This window comes from Trachypithecus francoisi, unplaced genomic scaffold (genome assembly GCF_009764315.1).
Source record: "Trachypithecus francoisi isolate TF-2019V2 unplaced genomic scaffold, Tfra_2.0 Lachesis_group13, whole genome shotgun sequence".
Taxonomy (NCBI): domain Eukaryota; kingdom Metazoa; phylum Chordata; class Mammalia; order Primates; family Cercopithecidae; genus Trachypithecus; species Trachypithecus francoisi.
Window position 1 is genome coordinate 51552676 of NW_022681458.1, and position 24625 is coordinate 51577300.

General features: G+C 41.1%; 1 protein-coding gene across 6 annotated transcripts in view; it reads right to left on the bottom strand.

Annotated features, from left to right (window-relative positions):
- CUNH2orf88 (chromosome unknown C2orf88 homolog) overlaps positions 1–24625 on the bottom strand; it is a 68242-nt gene that overhangs the window by 14363 nt on the left and 29254 nt on the right. Inside the window, exon 2 of one of the 6 annotated variants that reach the window (XM_033230858.1) lies at positions 23374–23498. The exons of 1 other annotated variant lie outside the window; for it this stretch is intronic. Coding sequence is in view for 2 of the 5 variants with exons in the window: in XM_033230854.1 (XP_033086745.1) it covers positions 5383–5730 (348 nt within the window). In the remaining 3 variants the exon portion in view is untranslated. Of the gene's footprint in view, positions 1–5367; positions 5752–23373; positions 23499–24625 lie in introns of those variants that run through there. 4 more of the 6 variants (XM_033230856.1, XM_033230859.1, XM_033230853.1 and 1 more) reach the window with 4 other exon arrangements.

Genomic DNA, 24625 nt, shown 5'->3' on the forward strand with positions numbered 1-24625 from the left:
GCTGAAGTGGGTGGATTACCTGAGGTCAGGAGTTCATGACCAGCCTGGCCAACATGGTGAAACCCCATCTCTAATAAAAATTAAAAAATCAGCTGGGTGTGGTGGCACACGCCTGTAATCCCAGCTATTAGGGAGGCTGAGGCAGGAGAATCATTTGAACGTGGGAGGGAGAAGTTGCAGTGAGCCGAGATCGCACCACTGCACTCCAGCCTCGGTGACAGAGCAAAGACTCCATCTCAGAAAAATAAAAACTGTGATTTTATATGTAAAGCATCTAGAACTTCCTTGGAACATGGAACATGTTCTGTGTTATTTCCATTCCTTATCTCTCCAGATTGTCTCCTAAAGCTACTAACATCTAATTATTAAGTGTTCTATTATATCTCCAGATTATAATTGAGGAAAGAGAAGTATAATCTAAGAATGACAACAGTAATTTAGGATTTTGAACAATTAGATGATAGACTAACTGTTGAACAGGTGATAGATGTCTTAAGTCCAGGTATCAATACTTCATCTTATTTACCAGGTCCTCCAGGTAGAGGATAAAAACCACACACATACACAAGCAAGTATTTCCCTAAGCCCTTCTGGGCTTCACTCTGGCTACCAGGTGGCTTCATCTGGCCACTCCTATTTATGACCATGAATGTTGACCTTCAATCTGCAGCAACTCCTCCAGCACCATAATATAAATCCTCACAGAAAAATGAAAAAGAGCTCTGACCAACTAGTTAAGAAAACCTCATCTAGAACCTCTCCCCGTTTTATCATTTTGTTAAGTTGATAGATAAGCCCCAAATTATAACCACCTCCTTGAGTCACATTTCTTTTGCAAACTCCTGTGCATATGTGTGTTTAAATCTGTTCTATTTATGCCATTACTCTTTTATCAGTTTGATTCACAGGCCTTGGTCACAAACCTAAGAGGCTAGAAGAGCTTTTTTTCCTCCCCTACAGATTCAATTTCTATTAGTCTTTAGTAAAACCACTTCATTTTAGAACAAGTAGGAGGCATAAATTAATAAAAGTGTTAAGTGCTATGCACTGAATTAAGTTCTAGGCAGCAGTATATGTAATTTCGAGCACTGAAAAGAATCATTACTCTGGTATAGAAACGTGGAAGAACATAGTATTCAAATTCACTAGGACTCTAAGTCAGAGGACCAAGAATTCAGAAAATTTTGCCATTTAAAGTTTCATAGTTCTTTCATGATCCATATACTCCACTTCTTTACCTAAGGAGTTATTGTAGGGTTTCTATTTTCTGTGGCCAACAGTACAGTGTCTCGGGGGGAAGAGAGGTACATTTAATATAAACCTTTTTTTAAAGCTCTGTTTTTACCCAATGGACTTAATTTCTCACTAATACAAGGAAGTTTCCTCTCCCATCACGTGAATCTCCTTGGCTCACCCATGCTCATTTCCTACTCCTAGTCCTCCTTTAAGCTGAAACACACCACCTCGCCTTTATCTCCACCCAGCACCCTTTTCCCTGTTCCCTACTTAAACCCAAGTACTATCTTTGAGGATAGGGGAAGCCACATCTCCTTCCTGCAGACTTTCCAGTCCTCCTCCCACCCTTCCTCAGAATTCTGTTCTTGAACTGAAGTCTCGTCTTTAATGTATAAATGCTGTCTCCCCAAATGAGATTAGATATTCCTCAAAGGCAGGAGTTTATTTTTTTCTTTATTTTGTACAGAACAGTTCTCTACATCAAGGCGACTAACGAATGCTTATTAAAGTTTTCCCATTTGTCAACTCTCCATATGCCTGTAGTATGTTAGATGTTGGGAATAAAACAGTGACATTTACATAGTTCTGCCTCTTGCAGGCTGTTTACATGCAAAGGCTACAAACTTGCAGTAGTGCTTGGGCCAGTGTTTTGTTGGGCCAGTGCAGTGTTGAAACTGTTCTGAATTAGAATACTTCCAAGCTAGGCATTCACTCTTGGAGTCACATATCTGTTACTCCCTCCCATTCAGCTTCAGTAATTTATGTTACCTTCAGCCCCTTGTGAAACACTCCTAATTTCACAACTTTTAACTTACAAGGAATAAATTCATTCTTAAAATACGAGGCTCTTCACATGTGAGGTACTGATTAGAGTTATTTACTGCTGCCAAAACTTTCAACATTGTAACACCTTGAGTGGTTCTATTTCTCAACCACCGACTTAGTGCATGTTGTGCATAGTATACTTACTATACGGAAAGTGTAGTAAGAAAGGCTCATTTTAAAATTCTCAAATCCAAGGATAGATGGCGTATTAACTAATGAGAAAGAAAACAAAACTGCTCAGCAACTGTTTTGCTCCCTTAAAAGCAAATGATTTCAAGCTGGAAAGCATGGAAACCTCACTAAGAGATAACTAAGGTGCAAGAAGAAGAGGTCAATTTAAAAGAATCCATGCCTTGACATTCTGGTGATATTCCAGGGTACCAAGAGAACCTGCGGATGTCAGCACAGAACTATCCTGGCAACCTCTGGAAAAACATGGAGAAGACGGGCAGCCTCAAGAGGCTAGAGATTCAAACACAACTTTTTTCCCCCAGTGTGTTTATTTTTAATATTCAAAGCTAAAGGAAAGAATTAGAATTCCTAGACTTTACAGACTAATAGTTTGACATCTATCTCTAGCAAAATTCAAACTTAAACATTAAACAAGGAACAATGGGGGTTGGGGGGGAAAGACTGGGGATTTCTAGGAACTAGCAATGTGCTAAGAATCATTCATTTTTTAACTAATGTTATTTACTTTTGTGGTAGATCAGGGAATATGCAAGATCTTTACTTTTCAGCAAGACATTTTTCTCATAATGTCTTTATGGAGAAGACTGCTCTATGGACTAGAATAGTTTGATAAGAAAGGGCTGAGTCCAGCTAATTCATTAGTTCAAGCAAAATCTACTGAAGGCCAACTAGATGTCCAGCCAGTATTATACTTGGTGCTTTCATTACTTTGAATTTTGACAACCACCCTGAAAGGCAGATGTTACCTCATTTTATTGATACTGAAAATAAGTTTCTCAAGGTCACAAAGCTAATAGGTATCAGAGCCAGACTCCAAAACCAGCCTCCAAAAATCCAGGACCATTCCTACTGTGCCACAGGTTTCTAGAGGTACCACGGTCATAGCAAAAGGACTTGTCCTATCTGTTGTCAGTGACTTGAATGTCTGGTGAATAAACTCAGCAAATGTGTAGGTGACACAAACCTGAAAAGTAGAATTAACATGATGAATGACATAAGATGAAAACATCTATCTAACAAACTGCAAATCATACAGAGGCTTTAAGTAATACAAGCCAACAGAAAAAAGAAATTCAGATTCAAGAAATGCTTCACTGCATAATTTAAAAATTAATAAGGCCTACCTTTATTTTTGTCTCCTTTGCTTGATAGCAAAGCACACGGGGTATGGAGGTGAGGTTTTTAGTCAACTTCTGTGTATTTACTACAAATGCCAATTAAGCAATAGATGATTTCATTTGAAGATGGCAACTCATTGCACCCTGCACTATTTGGGTTAGACTGACTTATATTGAATTCAATTTTAGGCTAAGGATCTTTAGCACAGAGAAGGGTCTTAGGTAAGGAAGGAAACATAAACTAGTATTTATTGAAGATAACTAACATTTACCGACTCCTAGGCACCTCTACTAAGTACTTTATTATTAATTTAATCCTCACAGTAACCCTAGGGTTAGACAAAGCATATTATTCCCGTTTTACAGATGAGAAACTGAGGCTCAGGGATCTGAAAAGCTGTCAAGCAAAGGAGACAAAAATATCATTTTGTATCACTTTAGACCTTTCTTTTTTTTTTTTTTTTTTTTTTTTTTTGAGACGGAGTCTTGCTCCGTCGCCCAGCCTGGAGTGCAGTGGCGGGATCTCAGCTCACTGCAAGCTCCGCCTCCCGGGTTCACGCCATTCTCCTGCTTCAGCCTCCCGAGTAGCTGGGACTACAGGCGCCCGCCACCTCGCCCGGCTAGTTTTTTTGTATTTTTTTAGTAGAGACAGGGTTTCACCGTGTTAGCCAGGATGGTCTCGATCTCCTGACCTCGTGATCCGCCCGTCTCGGCCTCCCAAAGTGCAGGGATTACAGGCTTGAGCCACCGCGCCCGGCCGACCTTTCGTTTCTTAACTATTTCTGGGTCACGGACTCTTTTTAGACTCTGACTAAAGTTTTAGATCTTTTTTGCAGAAAAATCTTGTTTCTAAGTTCACAGTTGGAGCGCTATTGGCCAGGTAGGACTAATGAGAAACAGGTACTGCTTCCTAAGCGGTTGTCAGTTCAGTGTAAACAAGGCCTTGCTAACAACAGAAAAGGAGGAACCCCTCAAAATGTAATGAGCTCCCTGTTACTGAAGTGTTCAATCAAAATGTGGCTGGCCTGTCAGGAGTGCTACAGAGGAGATAATAAAATGGATTGGAGGTTGGTTTACAATTTTAAAGCACCTTTTTGTTACAAGATTGTGTGGACCTAAATAAGTAATGCTTATAATTTTTGTTTAATGGCAAAAGAAAATTAAAAACTGAAATTATTCTTCCAGACCATGCTCCTTGAAAGCAGAATGCGTAAATATTATTTCCCATCTATTTATGATAGCCATATTAAGTGCTTGAAAACAGCCTCATCCAAAGGGAAAAAGGAAGAGCCAACTGTTGATCTTGGTTTGATTTATACTTTGTCATAATACAAGTAGATTCCATATTCCTCCTAATTCTTATCTAAAAATTTCCCTGAGAGAGCTGCCACATACACTAGATCCTAAAAAGATGGTCTTTGATAAGAACCTTTACTAGTTTACAATTTTATGTTAATTCCCTAAAGGATAGGGGAGGGACTGGTGTCAGACCAGAGACAACTCCAATTGTTCTGCTTTGCTTCTTTGACCCCTTCACTCATGGCAGGATCTTACCTGTCTACTCCTCTTAATTTCTTATTTGCATCATTTCACCTCAATATTCAGCCTCCCACAGCTCCAAAGAGCACAAGAGTTAATACTTTGCTCATGATATGCCATTCAGAGCACAAGCCTGACAGCTTGGCATATCAATGCAATGTTCATGGGCAAATCTCTCACCTGAAAATCTTCACTCACTCTTCAGGTAGGAAGCAGGGTGGAATTGCAACTCATAATGAGATACCTTGCATTGGGAAGCCCAGAACAAGATTGAAGCGGTGGGGGCTAACTCTTCTCCATTAGGGGACGGAGATGTGAGGCTCTATCCACGGCAGCTGGCTGAGAAAGGTCTCGTTTAATTAAAGCCTCCTGTAACTTATGGGTTTCTGCCATTGAAAAATCTAAAAGGCACAGCTGACAAAGACCGACACACACTCGCCCTTCATCAGTCACCCACCTCCCAGATGTTCACTTACACATCGCCTGGCAGCTGCGCGCCCATGGCACGTCCGGACAGCCGTGCGGACCCCGGAGGCAGCCTGCGATCAGGCCCGGGGCGGGTCTCCGAAGCTCCCGGGGCGGCGCTGCAGTGTGAGGGGGGCTTGCTGGCGTCTGGGCGGGCGGCAGCTGAGGCCCGGCGGGGGCAAAGGGCAGTCCAGCTGCCAGGGCAACGGCGCCGCCTTCTCGCCGGCGCCCGGCTCAGCCAAGTGGCAGCATGTGGAGGACGGGGCGTCCTTCGGCTGCGCTTGGGCTCCCGGCCCCTCCTCCTGCCGTCGCCGCCGCGCCCGCCGCGCGCTCCTCGCGGGTTTGCGCCCCGCATCCGGCCCCAGACGGCCGCCTAGGGGCGCTCAACTTCAGGGCGCGCCCTCTGGGAGCGGCCCACGAATTTCGGGTGGCAGAGGGTTGCCTCCATACTTCCTCAGGCGCAGGGTCCGAGGCAGGGACGGGAGGGGCGGAGCTAGGTTGTCAGCCGGTCGGTCTGGGCCACCGCCCTCACGCCCCCCGGAACTACCAAGCAGCTGCCGGCGCCGCAGCGGGAACAGACCCGCAAAGATCAATGAAAGCAGAAGCCAGCGAGGCATCGCACAGGTCAATGAAAGTAAGAGCCAGGGAGGCATTTCGCTGTCCCGGCCCCTGGCCTTGCCCCTGGTCTCGGCCACCTGGGCTGCGAACTCTCCTGAGCTCCGCCCTGGTGGGAGGGGGCTCTGCCCTCCAAGGCCTCTCCGCCGCGGGGCCTGCCTTGGGACAACAGGTGCTGGGCCACGGCGCTGAGCCCGCCTGCAGGGGGCCCTGCAGCCTGGCCGCGGCCTTCCCAACTAAGGGTTCCGCGCTTGGGCCGGGCTGAGCTGCCAGACCTGCTTTGACCTGAAACCCCACTCTTGCAGAGCTGGGCCAGGGATTCCGCCCTTCCACCTCGTTTGCACCATGAGTATGCAAACCAAAAGTGTTGGAAGTACTTAAACATTTAAAGGACACATCCATTTTATACTTTTCTATACAGAAATACTCAAGAACATTTTCCAAGCTTGTTTCTCTTTCAAACAAAGTATCTCTAAAGGCCATTTTCTCACTTTTTAAAGCATTGAATATCACTGTCTCAAAACATGGCCATTATTCAGTTACACTTCCCCGCACAATCCATGTGATGCCTGCATCTGCCCAGCATGATTCTTAGCAATAGTAAAAGTCCCAAGAGAACTACAAAAGAACCATTATTTTCCTTGTGTTCTACAAGGGATTATTCAATGCGAAATTCATGCTTGAAGGGACCTTAGTGATAATTTTGACTCCACATTACAGATGAGGACACAGAGGCCCAGAGTTCAGCAGTACAATGAAAGAGAATGGAACTTAAAAAACTAACAATCTATAAACTGAGACTTAGCTCTTTGAAGGTACATTATAGTAAAAAATAAACCTAGATTGCAGAAGAGTTGAGAAATGTAAGTTATAAAAAAATCTAGCTCAGAATCTCTTAGATTTTAAATGAATCAAGCATTCTTATTTTTCTCCAGGCTTAAATTAGCTAAGGTTATATTCAAACGCAGTGGCCCAGAAATGTAATTTTTCTTCATGCTAGTATGATTAATGGGATTGGAGTTGGTACATCCTGGCAATCATAGAATGTGAGTATACCTATATTAATTGATTTGTCTGATAAGTATCAATTCTTTTTTTCTTTTGAGACAGAGTCTTGCTCTTGTCACCCAGGCTGGAGTGCAATGGTGCGATCTTGGCTCACTGCAACCTCCGCCTCCCAGGTTCAAGCAATTCTCCTGCCTTAGCTCCTGAGTGGCTGAGATTATAGGCGCCTGCCACCATGCCAGGCTAATTTTTGTATTTTTAGTAGAGACAGGGTTTCACCATGTCGGCCAGGCTGTTCTCGAACTCCTGACCTCAGGTAATCCACCCGCCTCGGCCTCCCAAAATTCTGGGATTACAGGTGTGAGCCGCAGCGCCCAGCCAGTATCAGTTTTAATGTATACAAATTGATTATACTTACATAAAACAAATTATTCAGTTCTATGTATTTCAGGCACACCATGCTAAATAATTATGCTCAAATGCAAGGTTCCACTTTTAGGCCTAGTTCTTCACTTAAGTTATATAATTTTCTTGTGCTCTTCCTTCCCCAGCTTTAAACTTCTATCAACCTAGTGCTGGAATCATCCTTAGGAGACCCCTGGGTTCCACACTGAGGGGACGGTGTCAGTTCTTGATGTGATCTAGGCAGAGGAGACACTTAGAAATTTGTGTTTTTTACTTCCCAGTTACCAGGTCAGAAGGAAAGAAAAAGTGGGTGAGAAGGTCTCTGGCCTCCATCAAAAGAGAAACCCATGAACTTGCAAATTTCTTTCACTCAGTTTGAGAACAAACTGGACCAAGTGTTAGTCCTAGTCAGCCTTTGGTCTACAAATGAAGCGGGCCACGAGGGAGCGAGGCCTACACATCACGCCGAGCTGCTCCTGCCAGGCTGGAGCCGGACCCTTCCTTCACCATCTCAGGGCTGGCCAAGGCGATCAGGTCTGGCAGGGATGACTAAGGGAGGACCTAGCCCGTGGCCTCTGCCATCTGTCTGGCTGTCCTCATGGGTGTGCACTGGAGAGAGTGGAGCAGGGGGGACAAGCCTGGGGCTGGTGGGGAGACGGCACTACCACCCTTCTGTGAGCGGCCCTCTCCACTCTCCTCTCTGTGGAGCCTCCCTCAGGTCCAGGCCAGTGTGAGCAGGTCCTTGCGGGTTGGGCCTGGAAAAGAGCCTTGACTTCTCTCCTCAGGACTGCAGGCCATGCTTCTGGTCAAGATGGTGCCATGTAAGACTTGGAGGGAAGATGCGTCGAGGGAGCATGGCGCCCTCTGCTGCTGGGATTCGGGAAAGCTGACTCTCCTCCCAGCCGCCCAGCCTAGAACTGGGAGTCATGGCACAGCATTTCTGCCCCTCTGTCCTCACCTGGGCTTGAACAAGGATAGAGGCGACAGGAACCAAGAACTCCTCAAACTGGTAGTGGCAGAGACCAACTGCAGGATTTTGAAAGTGCTGATACAACTTTTTAAAAGCTGGGGAATGAAGTTGGGGTGAGGAAGGACCCAGCAATGGCCTGAGGCGAATGTGGTTAGGGCGAGGGGCTCTAGCAAGTGTTTAGTGGTTTTGTTTTCTCCAGAGTTCATGGGAGTAAAAGCCATAAAAACAGCAATGATAAAATCCTGGAATTTGAACATAAGCAATCTCACCCTAGGGTCCATGCTGTTGACAGGAAAGAAGTACTCAGCTGGATTGAGGATTGCGTGTTAAATAGTAAACTTGCAGTTAACAGAATCAAATCAAGGCACTCACTTACTCTTTGCTCTGTAAAGAACTCCCATTTCCATCCCCGGCCCCATAAAACTTCCACATCAGACAGACCACAGAGGTACATAGCTGACTCCCTCCACTGGTTTCTCTACTTAAAGGAGCGTCTTTAACTTCCATTTTTGCCTCAGGGAGACCAGTCAGAGCTTGCACCTCTGGGAGAAGCAAGGGAGGTTATGCCAGTGAGGCAGAAGGGACCTCCTTTCTAAAAGTACTCTAAGCAGTGAGATGATGTGACCTTGTCAGGAAGGATCCAGGCCCTGGGATTCTTACAAGCATATCAGAGAGTCAAATGTCTCAGTTGTTTTCTGATAATGAAGTGGTGAGGACTGGATAGGGGGTTGGCATAGTTTGCGAGTGTTCATTCACATGGAGGCTAGAGAATTCATGTACGCTAGAGAGAGGTAACGCAAATCACAGAAAAGATTTATAAAGAATAGAAAATGACACTAATTCCCCACCTGCTCCCACCACCTCCACTCCTACCCCCAGAACTTATTTCAGGTTACAAAATAAAAAGCCAAAGCCAACTGAGCGGACAGATGAAAATTTAAATGCAAACAAGATAAACTTACTGAGGAGACAGAAAAAAAAATACCATTATGGGATATGAACCCTGATAGAATAGCGCATAGGTATGACCATTGAGGAAAGTCATTTTGAGATTCTACCTCTTCATTTCTCATATAATAATAGTCCACTGGTCTAGGGGGAAAAAAAAAAAAAACTTTTAGTGGTTATTGGAAAACATGGCTATTTCTTACATATATTTCTCATTGATCCAGGTTTTATGTGCTAGTTTTTGTGTGTTCAATCTAAAATGATCTCTCCAAAACAGTGAACTTATCTCATATTTGCTAAGATTTTATTTGGATTTGGCTGAGAGGCCCAGATATCTTCTCTGAGTAGGCAACAGACACATTTTCATGTCAGACCCTAATTAAGGTTTTAGGATACAAAACTTTAAAAATTCAGAAGCAAAAATAGTGTATTGATTCTTTAACACTTTCTGTAACTCAAGACACCTGAAAATGTTTCTTGATGCAGAACTAGGAGTAGGTATGAAAATGATGTCTTGGCTGGATGTGGTGGCTCATGCCTGTAATTCCAGCACTTTGGGAGGCCAAGGTGGACAGATGACAAGGTCAGGAGTTTGAGACCAGCCTGGCCAACATATTGAAACCCTGTTTCTACTAAAATACAAAAAATTAGCCAGGCGTGGTGGCAGGCACCCATAATCCCAGCTACTTGGGAGGCTGATGCAGGAGAATCGCTTGAACCTGGGAGGCAGAGGTTGCAGTGAGCCAAGATCACGCCATTGCACTCCAGCCTGGGTGACAGTGCGAGACTCTGTGTCAAAAAAAAAAAAAAGAAAGAAAGAAAGAAAAAGAAAATGATGTCTTATCCTTTACTCCTGAAATTTTTCCTGAACTCTTTTTTACTACTCCTAGTTGTTTCTATGCCAAGCAGTCTTTAAAACCTTGCTGTCGGCCGGGCACGGTGGCTCAAGCCTGTAATCCCAGCACTTTGGGAGGCCGAGACGGGCGGATCATGAGGTCAGGAGATCGAGACCATCCTGGCTAACATGGTGAAACCCCGTCTCTACTAAAAATACAAAAACTAGCCGGGCGAGGTGGCGGGCGCCTGTAGTCCCAGCTACTCGGGAGGCTGAGGCAGGAGAATGGCCTGAACCTGGGAGGCGGAGCTTGCAGTGAGCTGAGATCCGGCCACTGCACTCCAGTCCGGGCGACAGAGCGAGACTCCGCCTCAAAAAAAAAAAAAAAAAAAAAAATCTTGCTGTGAACCTTAATGACACTGTCGGAAAGACCTCTTCTTATTTACCATTTTCCCAGTATCAAATTGGAAATCATTAGATTACCTTGTATAGGTACAGCCAAACAAGTGAAAATGTAAACCTACCAGCAGAGTTTCTGTTCTAGTATATTCTGTGCTACTGTGACAGAATACCTGAGACTAGATAATTTATAAAGAATGGAAATGTGTTTTCTCACTGTTCTGGAGGATGGGAAGTCCAAGATCATGGCATCAGCAGGTTTGGTAGGTTTTCTGGTGAGGGCTGGATCCTCCAGAGGTGGGGAACCCCAGCTAAATGCTACAAAAAGCCTCGTTTAAAGGGGTCTTAATCCCACTGACAAGGGAACAGCTCCAAAGGCCTAATCACCTCTTAAAGGCCCTACCTCTTAATCCTATCACATCGGCAACATCTGAATTTTGGAGGGAACATTCAAACCATGACAGTTTCCCATAATATTTTAATATATATCATGATATGATTAAAAGCTCTTATGAATTAAATTTTCCAAATGGTACTGTAGGCCCTTGTAGTCTTATTCATTATGTCACTGAAGTGAGAAGTGATTGACATTATCTTCCTTATGTGGAAGACAAAAATCAAATAGCCCCTCCAAGCTTCTCATTCCTGAAGAAAAAAAAAATTCTCTAGTTTTTCTCACAGAATTTTCTTTACTCCCATTTGTCAGCCTTCTCTAGACCCATTCTGGTTCTCCAAGTGTAAAAATGTCTGGCAACCCAAACTAGGGAACAGTTCCAAATAAGAGTTTAATGCAGAGCATGAGAGTATTGTGGAACAGTATCCCCTGACCGTGTCATGTATAATCCAGTTCTGTTCATTATATTTACAACTCTATAAGCTGTCGACTATACTGTCAGTCTATTTTCTATCACTTGTTTGCTTCTTAAAGTTGTTCTGCATTCATTTTTCTGTTGAGTTTGGTCTTTAAGTTTACTGATGTGCATCTGTCAGTAAACAAGCCTCATGTTCCTATACAAGATCTGTCAAAAGATCTTTATGCTGAACTTAAATACATTTTGAAATCTTTAAATCATCATTAATAGACACTATATTTCTATGGTATAAGTAGATTTAATAATCCCCAAAGAAGTCGACATGCCTGGAAATAAAGAAGCTTCTGATATTGTTGTTACTGTTGTTGTCTTTTATGGTTACCTATATGTGTTCTACCATTCCCCCCAACCAAATTCTGAGCATCTTGAGGATAGGAACTATGTGCTCTATGTAATCTATGTATCTTATATACTTATTTCCAGCACCCAACATATGGAAGGTATGAAATGTTTGTGGAGTTGAGCATGATTCTTTGCTTTGGTGCTTTATATCATTTCATCTCAGTTTAAACAGAGAAGAAAAGCATTACTGCTTAGGCCCATGAATCCAAACTTCTATAAGTCTTCACCTACATTTATTTTGATAACCATTTTTGGCGTTAAGATGGGGCCAACTTTTATTTGCTTACAAATGTGAATATAAGACATAGTTAAAAATCAGATAAATACTGCAGTAACCATTGGTCCAAAATTTACTATTTCAAATTTCATATTATATTGCATGTTTTGTTTTTTTACTTAGGGCATATGTGCCTTTCAATATGAGTCACTTTCCATTGTCTCACTGCCTTGGGTGTTAAAAACAATCTGTCCCAATTTGATCAAAATAGTTTAGCTTCTCCTTGGAATTATGGACTCTCACATATTTATTAGCTCATGATTTTTAAATTAAATATTTGACTAATATACCTTGAAAGGGGCATAGCCACATAACTGAAGACATTCGAATATTTATCCTGAAGAAGTTAAGGGGAATGAGAAGAGAGATCTGAGGGGTATTCGTATGGACAAGGGACTGTATTTAATCTACATTGCTCTGACGGGCAGTACTAGAACCAGCAGGAAGAAGTCATGGCAGTGTTGGAAGTAAATGCTCAGTGCCACCAAGTGAAAATAGCACTCAGGCAAAAGTTTTCTCAGCAAGGCAATTTACTTCTATAGAAGGGTGTGTTTTGCAGATGGAGCAATGGTGAAAGCACACTAGACAAGGGAGGGGAAGGGGGCTTATTCCTAATGCAGCTAGTCCCTACTGCTATGTCTTTCCCCTATTGGGTAGGGTTGGACCACACAGTCTAAGCTAATTCTGATTGGGCTATTTTAAAGAGAGCAAAGGTAGGAGCCGGAGTGGCAGGGTGAGTAGTTTTGGTGGGAAGGATGGTTACAAAGCAGGTGACTAAGAATGACTAAGGACAGAGCAGGTGACTAAGGATGACTAAGGACAGAGCAGGTGACTAAGGACACAGCGGGTGATAGAGGCTAGGAGGGGGTTGTTTACTGAAACTAGGGGCAAAGAGACGTAAAGAACAAGAAAGCCGAGAAGGGCGGATCACGAGGATAGGAGATCGAGACCATCCTGGCTAACACGGTGAAACCCGTCTCTACTAAAAAATACAAAAAACTAGCCAGGCGTGGTGGCGGGCGCCTGTAGTCCCAGCTACTCGGGAGGCTGAGGCGAGAGAATGGCGTGAACCCGGGAGGCGGAGCTTGCAGTGAGCCGAGATCCGGCCACTGCACTCCAGCCTGGGTGACAGAGCGAGACTCCGTCTCAAAAAAAAAGAACAAGAAAGTCAGACTTTAAGATGGAGAACAAAGAACAGGGAAGCTGAATATACTGACATATTGGTTCTTTGGAGAGGAACTCAGAACTCATTGTACTTAACAATTTTCTCCGTGTTGAATTTTAAAGGAAGTTAACAGGCTAAACTTTGAAGAGGAATTTACTGTATCCTACAGCAGGAAGTTCTGGATTTAATTAACAGAAGACTGTCTATTGGTTATAACTTAGAAGACGATGGTCTGGTTTGTGAAATGGTGAGCTTCCCCTTCAACCAGAAGTCAGATGATCTATCTGGGAAGCTATGAGGGAGATTTTTACAAAGAAGAATAAAATTTCTCAAAGCCAAGATTCTATCATTTTAGGAGTTGTTTCGCAATATAAATTCATGTGCACTTGGCATTTGAAATGCATTCATCCCAGCACTACAGGCATTATCTTGACGTCTTACAGTGTATGCTCTCTATGAGGACAGAGTGAGTTCTGCTGTGGTCCTTGGCTAAGGAGGCAGTTTTCAATCTTTTGAACATTTTTCCTTAGAAAGCAAACCAACTGCCAAATGTTGAATGAATTGGTATTCACGAATTCCAGATAATTCAACATAAGAAACTATCTATGTAGTCGTATTTTATGGCGTGTGATATTTCACCTAACTGCTAACCTTATTGGATATAGTGGAGAATTAACTCTAACTTAGAGATAATAATAATAGTTACTACTTATTGAGCATCTACTATGTGCTGAGAACCATAACAGCCCTTCACATGCCATCTCATTTTTATTTTATTAACTTAATTTTTTTTTGAGATGGAGTCTCTCTTTGTTACCCAGGCTGGAGTGCAGTGGCATGATCACAGCTCACTGCAACGTCTGCCTCCAGGGTTCAAGCGATTCTCCTGCCTCAGCCTCTAGAGTAGCTGAGGTTGCAGGTGCCCACCACCACGCCCAGATAATTTTTTTGCATTTTCAGTTGGGATGGGGTTTCGCCATTTTGGCCAAGCTGGTCTCCAACTCCTGACCTCAGGTTATCTGCATGCCTCAGCCTCCCAAAGTGCTGAGATTACAGGCGTAAGCCACTGCACCCAGCCATGCCATCTCATTTAATCGTCACACTAGCATTGTGAGGTATGTATAATTTCTGTTTTAAATATGAGAAAATGGAAAAAAATAAGGTAACTGTTAATATGTACTAGAACTTGAATTTGAACCCAGGCCTGAGTCCAAAGCCAGTGCTCCTTCTATTATTCTATGTTGTTTTCCAACATCTCAGGTGTCCTCAGAATGGCCTGCTAAATCTGGCCCTAGTTCTAGGCAGCAAACCTCCTATCTAATTCCTAATCCCTTAATTGTTATGAGCGGTATCCACTGTAAAGGTGTGGAGATTTGGAAAAATGATGGGTTGTCAACAAAACTGGTAGACTTCTGATGGTAGAATATTTGGCTTGAATAGGGTGATAAAGTATTCTGAACAATGATATTTTCTAGGTTTTCTGTATTTCTGGACAAGGATCTATACCATGGATATTATATTTCATATTACATGGGCAATTCCAACATACAGCCAGCCACAGAGATAAGATAGTTATAAAATAACTAAAGTGTAGCTATAAGCAAACAAACTAGTAAATGCATAATAGTGGGAGAGGACAGAAAATACTGTAAAATGCAAGTAACAGGTCAATGAGAAGTGGGTAAGTTTGGATCTGAACCATGAGGCAATCCTAGCATTTAAATTGTTGAAAGAAGGGAATGAGTGCATATAGCCTATGCCAAAGAACAGGTGTGGCAATGAGCATAGAGCAGATAGAACACATATGGACAGGAAAAAATGAATCTATGAGAGAATAAACTAGCAAGGCATGTTCAACCCACTGGTGCCAAGCTAGGGTGATTTGTTAACATAAGTAACAGACACCCACTGAAGGTTCTTAAATTGTAAAAATGATGTAAAAAATTGTTCTTGAATAGATTTAGGGTTAATCTGGCAACTCTGAGCATGTGGGTAGAGATCAGTGGCATGAACCAATCATGCCACAGAAATCCAGATGAAAAAGTATATTGACCTGGCCTACCACAATGCCTGAGACAATAACAAAGAAATCAAAGAAAATGTTTTGTTTTCCCTAGCAAGTTATTTCCCTCCCTAAACTTAGTCTATTTGTGGATATTCTTACCACTAACTACCAAGATCTGAAGCTCTTAAAACTTAATGGAACCACTGTCCATTGAGTTTAAGTATTTCCAGTAATATGAAATTTTTTCTGGCCAAAAAAAGAGAAATAAATATCCACCAATTATATATTTATTGAATAGAGTTGAAAAAAAATGGAATCACATCAGTGCTCAGTAAAGTAAGGTAAAGTTATTAGCTGAGACTGAGGGAACTAAGAATTTTAGAGAAAGGCTTGTATTTTTTGAACTTATAAAAAATGTTTACAACACAGATTGATTATACTTGTAGTCAGAAGAAAAGTGCAATAAAATGATTTTCATTTTGAAAAGTTGAATAGAATAGTTTTGAATTGCCTCTAAGAAAACCATGATCATTTTAAGGGGTCCTTAGGTGGGAATGAGCTACTAGTGCAGTTTTCCCACCTCTTTTGGCCTCATTTTCAGGCCTTCCTTCACCTTCACCTTCAGTAAAATATTTGAAACAGTATGAGAATTGCACTTTTTTTTTTTAACTTTTTTTCTATTTTACTTGCATTTTGTAATAAAGAATTGGAATTATTGTTACAAGAGGCAATTTATGGATAACCCATTCTCTATATGAAAGGACACAAGGTGCTTGTTTGATTGGCTTCCTAGAGGTCTTTCTAAGAACCCAAATATACTTCCTGGTTTTGAACTAAATTACCATCTCAATTTAAAGGACTAGCCACCAATTAAAGACAGTTCCTGGGAACCCATCAGATAGTTAAATTAAAATTTTACTTCCCAAGAGAGTGGTTAGCTCAGTTCCAAAGATAGTTCAATTCTTGAGACATTGCTACTTTATCTGATCTAAGACTACCCAGTTTTTATGTACAAGGAAGTTCAATGTACACAGTCTCTTATCACCATTCCAGACTCCCAACCAGCCTGATCTGAAAACTGAGTTTGACTCTACACATCTAATTTACGTAAAGTGATGAGAAAGTAGTGAATCTAACCTCTTTATCACAATATATCATCCCAATTTGAGATTACATGTGAACAATTAGGCTGCTGTCTCATTGAAAAAAAAAAAGCTTCATAGGAATTTCTATGATTAATATCAGTTATCTTCTCTTTTCTAAGAGCAAAAGTAAAACCCATCAATATGACATAGTCCATCTTTGGGTCCTGATTGGGATGGGGGATGGGAGACAGCAGGTGAGGAGACAGAAACATAAGGAAACTAACATTGCTTGGATTGAATCCCCAACAGCAAAAACCCGAAACCATGAAAAACAGGTAATAATATATGCATATATAAAAAATGAAAAAACAGTTCAGAGAGCTAAGTATGTCTCTTCCCAGTTCCAAAGTTGATGTTCCTGGCAATATGCCACTGACAGAGAAAATCTATACCACATCTGATCATAATAACTCAGCTAGGAATCAGCCTTGTAAGTCTATGATGGCCTAAGTGTTTGTGTTCCCCCCTGCTCCCAAATTCATATGTTGAAACCCTATGTGATCATATTTAGAGATGGGGACTTTAGGAGGCAATTAGGTCATGAGGGTGAAGCCCTCAGGATGGAATTAGCACCCCTATAAAAACAGAAACCAGACAGCCTGCTTGCCCTGGCTCCTTGACAGCCCTCACTAGAACCCAATCATGCTGTCGCCCATGATCTCGACTTCCCATCCTGCAGAACCTGGACATAAGTTTCTGTTGTTTAAGGCCACCCAGTCTGTGGTATTTTTGTTACATTAGGTTGGTGCAGAAGTAATTGCTGTTTTTGCCATTACTTTTAATTGCAAAAATACATTTGAACAGCTCCTATCTGCTTATGTTCTCTTCTTCAAGGACAAACAAGTGTCTTGGCAGGCTTAATTTCAAAACAACCTGTACCAGTTTAAGGCTATTAATATTTCTCCCACAGAATCACATCTGATAAGTCTTACCACTTAAAGCCATTTGTTCTACTCTTAAGCATCCAGCTAATATGCTGTATCTTAAGCCCAAACCACCTAAGCCTAATCAGTGTTACCACGTTGAGTCATGCTAACCCAAGTCCCCAAAGGCAAATGCATATTACCTCACTGAGGGAGTAGCTGATCATATTTCATAATGCTTAAACATCTTCTCCTAAAATGTGGTGGAATAGGAAATGCAAATATCCAACGTGGCTTACCTGTTATTTGTTCATAAGAAGCCTGGCTACCTAATTCTCTAATGTCAAATTTTGGACCTTTTCTCTATCTTATAAATCACAGCAAGTGTTAATTACTCTGCTATCAGTGAAACTGAGACGGTCAGGCCCTAATCTTCCATATCTTTATCAGAGTGCCTCATGCTCTTAGTGAGATAGTCCCTCACATTCAGAGCACCTCAGGAGCTTGAGCTGCAGGATACAAGAGACTATACAGCAATGCTATATGATATGGTTTCGCTGTGTCCCCACCAAATCTCATCTTGAATTCTCATGTGTTGTGGAAGGGACTCGGTGGGAGGTAACTGAATCATGGGGGCAGGTCTTTCCTGTGCTCTTCTCCTGACAGTGAATAAGTCTCATGAGATCTGATGCTCTTGAAAAGGCCTTCCCTTGTCCAGCTTCCCTGGACAAGCTCTCTTTTCTTTTGTCTGCTATCATGTAAGATATGCCTTTCACCTTCTGCCATGATTGTGAGGCCTTCCCAGTCATGTGGAACTGTAAGTCCAATAAACCTCTTCCTTTTGTAAATTGCCCAATCTCACATATGTCTTTATCAGCAGCATGAAAATGGACTAATACCGGTAGAGTAGGGCACTGCTGAAAAGATACCTGAAAATGTGGAAGCAACTTTGGAACTGAGTAACAGGCAGAGTTTGGAACAGTTTGGAGGGCTCAGAAGAAGACAGGAAAATGTGGGAAAGTTTGAAACTCCTAGAGACTTGTTGAATGGCTTTGACCAAAAATACTGATAATGATACGGACAATGAAATCCAGGCTGAAGTGGTCTCAGATGGAGATGAAGAACTTGTTGGGAACTGGAGCAAAAGTGACTCTTGTTAGGTTTTAGCAAAGAGACTGGTGACATTTTGCCCCTGCCCTAGAGATCTGTGGAACTTTGAACTTGAAAGAGATGATTTAGGATCCCTGGTGGAAGAAATTTCTAAGCAGCAAAGCATTCAAGAGGTGACTTGGGTGCTGTTAAAAGCATTCAGTTTTATGAGGGAAGCAGAGCATAAAAGTTCAGAAAATTTGCAGCTTGACAATGCGATAGAAAAGAGAATTCCATTTTCTGAGGAGAAATTCAAGCCAGCTTCAGAAATTTGTATAAGTAATGAGGAGCCAAATTATAATCCCCAAGACAACAGGGTGGGGAGGGCAGTGGAGGGGTGGGGGTGGGATGTCGCCAGGGCATGTCAGAGGTCTTCACAACAGACCCTCCTATCACAGGCCCAGAGGCCTAGGAGGAAAACATAGTTTTGTGGGGCAGGCCCAGGCTACCCATGCTGTGTGCAGTCTGGGAACTTGCTTCCCTGCGTTCCAGCCACTGCAGCCATGACTAAAAGGGGCTAAGGTATAGCTAGGGCTGTTGCTTCAGAGGGTGGAAGCCCCAAGCCTTGGCAGCTTCCACATGTTGTTGAGCCTGTGGATGCAAAGAAGTTAAGAATTGAGGTTTAAGAACCTCCACCTAGATTTCAGAAGATGTATGGAAACACCTGGATGTCCAGGCAGAAGTTTGCTGCAGGGGCAGGGCCATCATGGAGAACCTCTGCTAGGGAAGTGTGGAAGGGAAATATGGGGTTGCAGCCCTCACACAGAGTCCCTACTGGGGCACCACCTGGTGGAGCTGTGAGAAGAGGACCACCGTCCTCCAGACATCATAATAGTAGATCTGTTGACAGCTTGCACAGTGTACCTGGAAAAGCTGCATACACTCAATGCCAGCCCATGAAAGCAGCTGGGAGGGAGGCTGTACCCTGCAAAGCCACAGAGGCGGAGCTGCCTAAGACCATGGGGACTCAGTTTTTGCATTAGCATGTTCTGCATGTGAGACATGGAGTCAGAGGAGTTCATTTTGGAGCTTTAAGATTTGACTGCCCTGTTGGATTTTGGACTTGCATGGGGTTGGTAGCCCCTTTGTTTCAACTAACTTCTCCCATTTGGAACAGCTGTATTTACCCAATGCCTTTACCCTCATTGTATCTAGGAAGTAACTAAGTTGTTTTTTATTTTACAGGCTCAGAGGCAGAAGGGACTTGCCTTGTCTCAGATGAGACTATTGACTGTAGACTTTTGAATTAATGCTGAAATGAGTTAAGACTCTGGGGGACTGCTGGGAAGTCATGATTGGTTTTGAAATGTGAGAACATGAGATTTTGGAGGGGCCAGGGGCAGAATGATGTGCTTTAGCTGTGTCTCTACCCAAATTTCACCTTGAATTCCCACATGTTGTGGAAGGGACCCAGTGGTAGGTAAGTGAAACATGAGGGCAGGTCTTTCCTGTGCTGTTCTTGTGATACATCTCATGAGTACTGATGGTTTTAAAAAGGGGAGTTTCCCTACACAAGCTCTCTTTTCTTGTCTGCCACCATGAAAGATGTGCCTTTCACCTTCCACTATGGTTGTGAGGCCTTCCCAGTCACATGGAACTGTAAGTCCAATAAACCTGTTTCTTTTGTAAATTGCCCTGTCTCGCATATGTCTTTATCAGCAGTGTGAAAAACAAACTAATACCCTATATTTTTCTTATATTTTGGATGGTATCCAAACTTGCTGAACTTTCAATAATTCTAATACATCATCTGTAATTTAAAAATTTTCGATGTAGACAATGTTCCATCAAATAAATAATTGGTCTTTCCTTTCTAGCCCTCATGTCATTCATTTTTCTTTTCTTTTCTTTTTTTGCTGGCTATAATTGCATAGTAGTAGCAATGGCAGAATTATTTTTGTTCCTGCTTTTAAAGGGAATATTTCTGTTTTACTACAATGTTTGTTGTAGGATTTGGCAGTTAAGAAAATCAGATTAAGGAAGTCCTATTCTATTCCTAGTTTCCTAAGATTTTTTTATGAATGGGTGATTTTTAAATGCTTTTTTCCATCTGTAGAGATAAGCAAATGGCTACTCTACTTAGATCTGTTAATGTGATAACTTATATAGATTTTCAAATGCTAAACCATTTATTCATTTCTAGAATAAACCAAACTTGGTTGTAATTCTTTTTAATACATTGCAGGATTTGGTTTGCATATGTATTTTCTATTTTTGTATGATCTTCATGAGTGATATCAGCCTATAGTTTTTAAACAGTTATCCTGTATTGGTATTAATGTTATAATGGTTTTGTAAAATAAGTTGGAAAGCACTTCATTTATTTTAGTCTTTGGAACAGGTTATATAAGATAGGAACAATCTGTTTTGCAAAAGTGTAGCAGACCTCAGCAAAAAAAAAAAAAAAAAAGAAAAGAAAAGTGGATTTTTTTCTTTTTTTTTAATTCCTTCACATATTCAAGTTTCATACTTGCTGGGTCAATTTTGGAAATCTGTATTTTTCCAGAAGATTTCCCATTTTCCCTAAGTTTTAAAGTCTATCAGCATTACATTGCTCATTTTATTTTCTCATATTTTAAATAACTGCTTTGCATGTTTCTCTTTTTCACTTATAATATTAATTTCTTTGTTCACCAGTGCTTCTTATATAATATTCCTTTGTTCTAGATTTAAGTTACTTCTGCAGTTAGTACATTCTTTAGTAATCTTTCTGTCAAGATCTAAGTGGTAAACTCACTTTTTCTTTTTTTTTTTTTTTGAGACGGAGTCTTGCTCTGTCGCCCAGGCTGGAGTGCAGTGGCCGGATCTCAGCTCACTGCAAGCTCCGCCTCCCGGGTTTACACCATTCTCCTGCCTCAGCCTCCCGAGTAGCTGCGACTACAGGCGCCTGCCACCTCGCCCGGCTAGTTTTTTGTATTTTTTAGTAGAGACGGGGTTTCACTGTGTTAGCCAGGATAGTCTCGATCTCCTGACCTCGTGATCCGCCCGTCTCGGCCTCCCAAAGTGCTGGGATTACAGGCTTGAGCCACCGCGCCCGGCCAACTCACTCTTTTTCTAAACACAACTTTCTTTGACATTCTTTCTGAAATATTTTAGCTGGCTTTTCAAGCCTAGACCAATAGGAATGTTCCCTTGGCTCTTTGAAGATATTATTCCATTCCTTCGATTCCTTTGTAGGTAATCTTTATAGTTTCTTTAATATTCTTTCTATTTGGTGCTCTAAAATTTTATGTGTAGGTATGGGTGTTTAATTATTCCGTTTGGAATCTGCTGAGTTCCTTAAATCTGAGGATTAATGTCTATCATCTAACATAAATACTGTTCAGCTATTATCTCTTTGACTATTGCTTCCCCCCATTCTCTCCTCCTGGAACTTCTCTCTGACATATGTTGGACCTTCCCATTCTACCTTCAGTGTCTCTTAATTGCTCATATTTTCCATCTTTATTTCTTTGTGCTGCATATTGAATAATTTCCGTAAATTGAAAGTTCTATAAATTGTCTTCAGCTATGTCTGATTCTCAACTTAGGTCATGCTTTGGGTTAATTTTTGTTACTGTTTTTTTTTTTTTTTTCCGTTTCTTGAAATTCTATTTGGTTTTAGTTTTAGTTTTGTTTCATTTTGTATTGTTTTGGAGATTGAGTCTTGTTCTGTTGTCTAGGCTGGAGTACAGTGGCAGGATCTCAGCTCACTGCAACCTCTGCCTTCCAGATTTAAGTGATCCTCCTGACTCAGCCTCGCAAGTAGCTGAGAGTAGAGGCGTCCACCACCATGCCCAGCCAATTTTTGTATTTTTAGTAGAGATGGAGTTTCACCATGTTTGCCAGGCTGGTCTCGAACTCCTGACCTCAAGTGATCCACCTGCCTTAGCCTCCTAAAGTGCTGGGATTACAGGTGTGAGCCACCAGGCCTGGTCTCTATTTGGCTTAACTTTTTAAATTTAATTCTAATGCTAATAATATAATCAGGGTTCTGGCTCTTATAAGATGAAATAAATGCTTCTGGAATTCTTTTATACCATAAATGAGAGGAAAACTTGGGGCAACCACTTTGGGAAATGCTTAGTGTTATCACCTAAAGCTAATACATACCTATGATGTGATTTAGAAATGATAATTTTCAGATGTATAACCAACAAAAATCGTGCACATGTACTCTGAGAGGTAAGACTATCCATAACATCTGTATTTATAATAGTTCCCAAACTGGAAATGCCTGCTAACATTAGAATATCTGGCAAATATTGTGCACTCAAGGAATGTACGTTTTATTTTTATTCTTTTTTATCCTATGAAAGTTTTTCCATACTTTGTATATTCCAAAAATCTGCCCATCTGAGAACTAATAGCATTCCTCGAAAATATCTGATTAAATATATTTGAAAATGGCTAAATAATTCTTAACTGAAGAATTATTAAACATTTATGGTAGATTGAATCACTGAAAAAATTTATTTTCAAGTACCAATATTCTAAATAAATCACAAATAAATTTTATTTGCCATTAATTAATTAATTAATTAATTTGAGACAGAGTCTGGCTCTGTTGCCCAGGCTGCAGTACAGTGATGCAATCATGGTTCACTGCAATCTCCACCCCACGGCTCAAGCAATCCTCCCACCTCAGCTGCCCCAGTAGCTGGGACCATAGTGCCAACATGCACAGCTAGTTTTTTGTATTTTTAATAGAGACAGGGTTTCACCATGTTTCCTAGGCTGGTCTCAAATTTCTGAGCTCAAGTGATCTGCCCGCCTCAGCTTCTCAAAGTGCTGGGATAACAGGCATGGGCCAATACATCTGACTGATTTGCCTTTATTTTTAAGACGCATACTTTTATCACACTATAGTAAAGCCTTTTCTTCCTATTGAATTGCAGGACTTTTTCAAATAGATATCTTGTAAGGAGACAAAACAATTTTTAAATGAATTTTTTTCACTATAAATCACCAATTAACCTATTCTGTCTTGCAGTTAAAAGTAAGAAAAAAACCCCTGAAGTTACCAGGTTCACTAAACTGTCTCCACCAGTCAGTCTCATTCAGTAGCTGTGAGCCCAATATACGGTTTCTGTGTAGAGCACAGTGCCTTGCTTTTCAGTGCTTCTCATGCTCCCTTTCTAAGTGAAGGCTGAAAAAGATTTAATAGATGCAATCTGAATCCTAAAATCACTGGTTTAAAAACTTATACAATGCAAACATATGAGTACATGGAACTTAGTATAATGTTATTGTTAAAATTCATGCATATTCTTTCTGGAAAATGGGGAAATGAGTCATTCAGCTAGTAGTAAAGGGCCTAGTTATACTAAGTCATTGATTTAGATCTTTCCTCTGTCTTCCTACTACATTTTATGTATGTATCAATAACAATAAATAATTATAATAAATTGTTTGTATTTAGTATCCTCACTCAAATGGCAGAAATGATGTATTTTAAGTATTCCCAGTTCCTAGTTGAGTGCCTGGTAATCAGTGGAAACTCAAGATATATCTGTTAAATAGATGAAAACTAAAGGAAGTTGTAAATATATTAGGAAGTACTATGAATTTCAGGCTAAGATCTCAGATTTGTAAATCACAGGGCAAGACTCCATTTTATAGGACTTGATATCTCCTGGATGATCTAATAAAAATCTAATTTCTACAACTATAAAGTCAAGAAACACATCGGTTGCATAATGTTTACATCAAGATGATCCAATAATCTGGTGAGGTCAATCCTGAAACAGGCTTATACATATTTAGTATAATGCACTCCACTTGCTTTTTAATAGTATTTGCTTATATAAGAACTTTTATTCTTTTATTTTGGGTGGAATATGAAAAATAGATTTACTCTCAAATATCTAGACAAATACATAATTTCTCAGCTATAAATTTACCTTCATTTTTTTCCAGGCAAGAAATATTCTTGTTAAAATATCAAAAAATTGCTTCCATGTGCTCAATGTCTTAAATAAGAAAACTACAAAGGAATCCTCTGATATGTCCATCGGAGCTTAAATTTGAATTGTAATTATTATTGTTAAACCTTAAATAAGGCTCTTAAATAAGCAGCTTACTATTTTCCTGGTATTTTATTAAGCAAATATGGGAATATTATCATTCTAGTTTTACTTATGGAGAACAAAAAAGAAATAAATCCTTATTGCCTTACCTCAATAGTCATAAATGTAGTAGCAGAGATTACAGTAGAATTTGCTTCTCTCTTTTGTGAGAAGCACGGTATTGTTTTTGTGGCACTGTTAGCAATTC